Source organism: Chrysochloris asiatica, unplaced genomic scaffold (assembly GCF_000296735.1).
Source record: "Chrysochloris asiatica unplaced genomic scaffold, ChrAsi1.0 scaffold00013, whole genome shotgun sequence".
Classification (NCBI taxonomy): Eukaryota; Metazoa; Chordata; class Mammalia; order Afrosoricida; family Chrysochloridae; genus Chrysochloris; species Chrysochloris asiatica.
The window spans coordinates 1,318,614-1,326,287 of NW_006408531.1; the positions used below are offsets into that span (position 1 = coordinate 1,318,614).

The 7,674-nt window shown below is 37.9% G+C and overlaps 1 protein-coding gene across 1 annotated transcript in view; it reads right to left on the bottom strand.

The window, feature by feature from the left end:
• The window catches only part of UTRN (utrophin), a 574,637-nt gene that overhangs the window by 93,936 nt on the left and 473,027 nt on the right, over window positions 1-7,674 (bottom strand). Inside the window, 2 exon segments of the mRNA XM_006834702.1 lie at window positions 2,287-2,361; window positions 3,713-3,774. Coding sequence (XP_006834765.1) covers window positions 2,287-2,361; window positions 3,713-3,774 — 137 coding nt within the window.

Genomic DNA, 7,674 nt, shown 5'->3' on the forward strand with positions numbered 1-7,674 from the left:
GTTCTTGATGTCATCCCACAACTCTTCTGGTCTTTGGTCTTTAGTGTTTAATGTATCAAATCTGTTCTTCAGATGATCTCTAAATTCAGGTGGGATACATTCTTGGTCATATTTTGGCTCTCGTGAACTTGTTTTCATTTTTTTCAGCTTCAGTTTGAATTTGCATATGAGCAATTGATAGTCTATTCCACAATCTGCCCCTGGCCTTGTCTTCACTGATGATATGGAGCTTCTCCATCGTCTCTTGCCACAGATGTAGTCAAGTTGATTTCTATGCTACTCCTACACCTGCTGCTTGGGTCTCTGCTCATTGTGCAGTTGTTAACTTCAGCAATTCTTTCTTCTATCACTGGAAATCTGGAGATGTTTTTCAGTTCTATAAACTTTCACATAGTTTGTTTGTTTTTTTGTTTGTTTGTTTTAAAGCTTTTGATTGCTGTTTTCTCTTACTCTACATTTCTCTTCCCTTGAATTTCACTGTGTAGTCTTGGTGTGGCACTGTGGGCTAATGCGCTGGACTAAAAGGTCAGTTTAAACCCCAAGAAAACAGGTTCAAGCTCACCAGCTGCTCCTGGGGAACCCTATGCAGGACTGCTATGAGTTGGAACCGACTCGATGGCACTTAACAACATGTAGCCAGCATAGAATGTACTGTAACTTTTACTCACCTCTAGGGAGATTTTTCAACCCTCACATTTTTCTCAGGGTAATTTTCAAAGCTTTCCTCAACTGTCTAGACCTCTCAGAACTGTCAAGAAAAGGTCCTGGATAGAGTTGGAGAAAATGTGGAAAATTCAAAATTCTAAGAATTGACTGAACTTACTGGTCAGAAAGAGACTGGAGGAACCTGAGACCGTGGTTTTTGACCAACCTTCACGTCTAAAATGGAATTCACCCTCATGGCCCAATTTTCAGCCAAGCGTTATAGAGGGGAAACAACAACACTAGTAAGGCAAACTCTCCATGGGATGGTCAACCACTCAAGATCAAGAGGGTAACATTTTTAGACCCAGAGAGGAAGAGAAGCTGTGTGCTGACAACTGGGGGGCAGACTTGCAGGGTATACCCTTCTGTTGGTTGATGATGCATGGAGGGGATTGTAACCATAGCAATGAAGTAATATATGATAGGATAAACGTAAAACTAATGTTCTCTGATGTAAACTATCACACAATTCCCAACAAAACATTACAAGGGCTGGGAAGGAGGGTGAAATGGAACTCAGAACCACAGGGAGGGAATGGGATCACTGTTGTTGCATGCAGGGGATTACAATCACTGCGGTGATACAAAGTGGATGATTTGTTTAATGTAAAATTGATGATCTACTCTGTAAATCTTCACTCCGTTCACAATAAAAAGTTTCAAAAGAAAAGGTAGCAAGCAAGAATACAGGTTGGAATTATTCAAATGACTCTTATTTTTAAAAATGTAGGCAAAAGTCACCTTCCGGCTTAACTATCTGATTCAATCATTACAACTACAACCACAAGTAGATCCAAGAGCTTAAATCTGTATTACAAACAATTACATTACTATTTAACTGTTGGCATCTTAGGGGTAACTTCTAGCTTTTGATAAAATGATTGTCCTAGAATGACGCGCAAATGCTCTCCGCTATAAAAGTTCATACTGATAATATTAACTGTCTCAAGAGCTATTTAATGAAATACTGAATCCTTTGCCTAATTTTTTAGGTGCCAGTTCAAGCTGGATCAAGAATGCAATTTTTAGTGGTTCTTTATTATATGATTGTATTGAGTCCAACTGTTTGGAATCCTACACTTCCAAATGGGTCTTGTTGTTTTTGTTAATGCTATTGAGTGGGTTCCGATTCATTGCAACCATGTACAGGGCTCCCAAAGAGCGGATGGTGAGTTTGAACTGCCGACTTTGAGGTCCAAAACACCTTTGTGGTCCAGTGCTTGTCCTACAGCATCATACCAGAACTCCTCCAAATGGATGGATGCAAAGTACTAAAAAAGCAGAGAACAACCACTGAGTTTCTTTGATTTAGTTCTAAATTAGGTGGCAGCATGGTTTTTGAAAATAGTTTATTTTATTACCCGTTTCTATTAATTTTGTTCTACAACAGAGAATGGCATATGTTCATACATTTAACTACGGCATGACAATGAGGCAAAATAAAAGTATCTACGAAAGGAGAGAAGCATGGCCAATCCTTGAATAAGGAAAATCATGACATTTTATCTTCATGAATCTTTGATTTTTGTTTTTAAAAGGCAATCTCAAGTGGGGAATGATACATTTGGTAGGATAACTTACAACATAGTGCTTTTTGTAGTCTTCGGATTTTGATGGCCGTACGGTACGCAGAGAAACGTACATTATTCAGATCAGCTGAAAAGTAAAAGAGAACAATTAGAAAGCATATTTATTATTTAACTTATATTAAATGCCAAGAATGTATCTACATATTTCAGACGATGGAAAATACTGCAAGGGGCTTCAAATAATTCAGGGGAGATGGAATTGAAAACTAATGGAAATTTTGTACAACTTTTGAAGGCACCTTGTATGTTTGCCAGTATTAAAAGTCTTCTTTTAAATTCTCTTCCTTTATTTACTAAAACAATTTTAATGTTGAGGTACATTATAAGGCATAGCTATAGAGAAGATTTTTTAAAAAATGCATTTTCAAATAAGAAAGAGAGATGAGGAAAACAGAGTAAATAAGTTCATTTAGTGAATATATCACACTGAAGGCTGATTTTCCTCCAAGGGAATTTCCCCAGGAACAACCAGTTTCTTGTCTTACTACTCCTGAAGCTAGTCTTATGGTTATATTCCTCCTATCCTGATCTATTTGTCTCTTCTCCCCTTAATAGATTTGAATAAAATGATTCTATAACCAAGATTCATAGCTTTGAAAAGAAAGGATATTGCGATTTTTTTCTCTGCCCCCTAATAAGAGAATCTCAGGGATTATTATAGTTACAAGAAAATTTCGAAATCAATAAAATTTGCTTTCATGTTTTACAAATTAAGCAAACCATTGTGGCCTTTCTTTTCGTTGCTTAGCCCTTGCAATCTCCCTCATCCACCCAAAGGAAGCTGGATATTTAAAGGGATACAAAGTAGTACCCGTACAGTGGGAGTGATAAACCTTAGGGTGCTGCTCCCCATCTCTAGTTGCCCCTGAACTACCCAAAGACGAAACTTTTGAAGACTCTCAGGAACCAATCACACGAAGACCCTAGCTATTCAAAATTAAACAAGATCATAATTCTCATTTAAAATAGTTTTTCTGCATTCTTATACTGAAATGAATTAAGTTAGTAATGACTAGTACCAAATAGATAATTTGATAAGGTTTACTAAATAAAAAGTGAAGTAAAAGTAAACTGAAAGCAGTGGATCAATGGATGGGATGATGTTGCGCTGTAAATATTTTTTATTTTTTTTTTTTTAAGGTAAACTGAAATTGAAGCTGTACCATAAGAGAGAAGCAAGACTTATAATTGCATTCCTCCTTTTAAATGAATTCTCTTTGGCTCATATTATCTCAAAAACCATTTTCTTAGAAGTAAAACTGCCTTTAAATGCCAATTACATGATCTTAAACAAAACATGCAACTTAAGAAAAGTTGGTGAGTTGCTTCTATTTAAAGATGATACAGTTTTTAGCAGGTTATTTTATAACTTTAAAATAAAATTTCATTTATTTTATTAAGTTTAAAAAAATACTCACCAAGGGACTGAAAAAGTTCAGTCATTTTTGGGTGATCCCAACAGGTTGTTTGTGTTTGATGGCTGAGGGGAACAAAAAGAAAGAAAGAAAGCTTATAAAATACTCAAATAGAAACTTCCAAGTAGAACTTTTTTCCCTTCAAATTTTTAAAAACACATGCAAAATTATATCCACCATGAATCATTCAGAAACCTGATGCCCATTTACAACTTAATAATACCTGAAACATCAATAAATTTGATCTGAGCAATTATATTGGGGAAATAGGGGTGGAAAGTTTTGCTTTACTGATTGCAAAAACAAGTGCTATACAGTGAAGCTGTCATGGCCTTGTGGTGCTGTGGGTTAAGTGTTCAACTGTTAACCAAAAGGCAGGGGGCTCGACGAGCCTTTCTGCAGGAGAAAGAGATGGCAGTGGGCCTTTGTAAGGATTGGTGGTGGTAGTGAGTCGGCTCCGATTGACAATGACCCTGCAAAGGGTTTCCGAGGCTGTAAATTTTTACAGGAGCAGAACCCTCACTTTTCTCCAGTGGAACAGCTGACCTTGGGATAAGCAGCCCGATTCATAACCACTACACTTGTGGGGCAGCACTATTCTGGGTATTAGGGTTGCTATGAGTTGGAATCCACTTGGGAGCAACAGGTTTTTTGGTCCTGGCCTCACAAGCCCTAGGCTTGAAGTGAACCAGATCAAGGTTGTTGTTGTTAAGTACCACGGAGTTGGTTCCAACTCATAGTGACCCTGCACAGAGTTTCCGAGGCTGCAAATCTTCATGGGAACAGAAAGCCTCATCTTTCTCCCACAGAACAGCTGGTAGTTTCAAACTGTCCACCTTGAAGTTAGCAGCCTAATTCATAACCACTACGCTACCAGAGCTCTGATCAAGGCAGGCTCAAAATAATTACATTTTTGTTCAGCAGATGTAGACTCTCATTTATAGCAGATCCTCTGTCCGCAGAAATGCTGAGAAGTTGTTAAACTTTTGAATTTCCTAATTCTCCAAAGAACAGAGAGAGGAAGCGTGCAACTCTAGATAACATCTCCGCCTCACAAACTCTGGATCCTCCCTCCTCTTCAAATTCACCAGTGTACAGCTGCCCCTTTCTCCTTCACATCAGTCTGAATTTCCCCATCCAGGAACCTGTCTCTCTCTCGTCATCGTCTCAGCTTCCCTCTGTCAATCAGTATGTTTTCCAAACATTCATTGAAATGATTTTTATCATTATACTTATTCTTCATAAAAAATCAAGTTTTGTCATTTTCTTGAGTTGTTCTGTAAATTCCAAATGAATTCACGTAAATCTTTTGGGAATAAGATGAGGGTAAAACAGATGGAGTAAAGGAATGCTTTAATTAAGTTCTCTACTATGTGTGATGTGAGTATGTGAGGTGAGCAACTCAGAATTTCGATGGGCCAAGTGGTCTTTTATTTAAAAATCGTTTACTGCCCCTTATCTAGGTCAGAAGAGAGTAATAACATTTAATAGCACTTAAAAGACTTGTGGGATGACATTCAGTTCATACAAAACTGTTTAGTTAGCGAAGTGAAATGGCACAGTACCCAAGAGAGAATGATATTACAATATTCATACAATCAGATTCAAGAGAAATTACCTTTTTTAAAAAACAAACAAACAAACCCAAAAACCTATCTAATGCATCAGAAAGTGGGGCACCTCACTACAAACTGAACACAATCACTGTTTATATACATAGGCCACAGATGTCTCAAAGAACTTATCATTTGCTTTGAAAGATATTTAAAATTTGCATTTGAAATGGGATAAGCAACATGCCCTGGAAATTCTGAAATCTCATACAAAGTAATAGGACTAGAACGTGAAGCTCTGACTCTCAGACTAGACAACAGCTGGCCCCTCCTCACTGGTTCCTGACTCCAATTCCCAGGCAAGCACATCTAAGCTCCAGCAAAGCCATTCTACGCTTTATTTCCAATACCATGGAGAAAGTAATGATGGTCTTCCACCTGAGACTTGCTATTCACCGTGTGGTCCCAAACATAATACAAATGCAGAATTCGTGGGCTCTTTCCCAGATTTACTGAATCAATCTTCACCTTAAGAAATTTCCCAGGTGATTCCTATACACATGAAAATTTTAGAAATACTAATACATGAATACATCTCTGGGCAGTTTGTGTTCAACTTCTAACCTACAGGTTAGTGGTTCAATATCACTCAATAGCACCAAGGAAGAAAAGGTCTGGCAATCTCTTGCCTTAAAGAGTACATTCAAGAAAACCCGATGGAGCAGTTCTACTCTGTCATAGATGTGGCTGCCATGAATTAGAAAAACATTTGCCATTTCAACATTTTTACATGTACAATCCAGTCATACCAACTACACATGGTGCACTACCATTTCCAGATCTTTGTTTTTTCTCTTTTGTTTCCCCCTTCTTTCCTTTCCTTTCTTCATTTGTGGGAAAGTTCCCAATGGTTTGTCCTAATTAGAAAATAAACCTACATTGTTTCCCTACAAGTATATAAAGGGGGGAAAAAAAAAAAAAGCTGAAACAAAAAATGGAATTTCCCTTTTTTTCCTCATGTCATCCAATTTAACACATATCTACATTCTGGTAAGTAAATAAGTCTCCTTTCCCTCCCTCCCTAAACCATCAGAGATTGTTTATCACGGCATGAAAACCTTTTCTTGGCTAATTTTACAGGAGAGGTTTCATATAATATCTGTCCCTTGGTAACAGAACTAATTTTATGCAGCATAATGTCCTCCAAGTTCCTCCACCTTATGCGACGTTTTGCAGATTCATCGTCAGTTTTCAATGCTGCATAATATTCCACTGTGTGTGTATGTACCAAAGTTGAATGTGCATCTAGACTGTCCATCTTTTTGTCATGGTGAACAATGCTGCACTGAACTTGGGCGTGCATGTTATCTATTAATGTCACAGTTCTAATTATGTCTTGAGGATATTAACCAAGTAGAGAGATTGCTGGGTAATGTGGTGTTTCTATTTCCAACCTTCTGAAAAAGTGCCATATCGTTTTCCAAAGCAGTTGCACCACTTTACAGTCCCACCAACAGCATCGGAGGGTCCCATACTCTGCACATCTTTGCCAGCATTTGTTGTTTTCTAGGTTTTATTTTTTAAACTTTGGTATTAATGCTGAGGTAAGATGATTATCTTACTGTTGTTCTGATTTTCTTCTCTCTATGAGCTAAGGAGCTCTGGTAGAGTAGTGGTTACGAATTGGGCTGCGAACCTTAAGGTCAGCAGTTCAAAACTACCAGCTGCTCCGCAGGAGAAAGATGAGGCTTTCTGCTCCCGTAAGCCCTATACGAGGTCACTATGGGTTGGAACCGACTTGACGGCACTAACAACAACAACAATGGACTAATGAAGGAATCCTGGTGTGATGCTGCAGGATAGTGCGCTCCACTACATGATTGGTTTGAACCACAAGTCAGTGGTTCAAATTCACCAATCACTCCTTAGAAACCCTATACAAGGTTGCTATGAGTTGGAACTGACTCCACGGCACTTAACAACAACTGGCTAATGATAGTGAGCATTTCTTCATGTTTTACTGGCTGCCTGGATATCTTCATTGGTCAAGTGTCTGTTCATGTCCTTGGCCTATTCTTAAATGGATTATTTGTCTTCTTCTTTTTGAGGTAGGAGAATAGGAATTTCTGGGTAGCACAAACAGCTAAGTAGTCAACTGCTAACCATATGGTTGGCTGTTCAAATCCATGCAGTGGTACCTCAAGAACTGGACTAATGATTTGTACCTGAAAGGTCACAGCCATGAAAATCTCATGGGCTATAGAGGTCTACTCTACACACATGAGTGTGCCATGAGTCAGAATTGATGGCTAATGGTTGGTCTTTAAAATATATATATACATACACATATAAATATACATATACAATATATATATACACATATAAATATACACATACAATATATATATACAC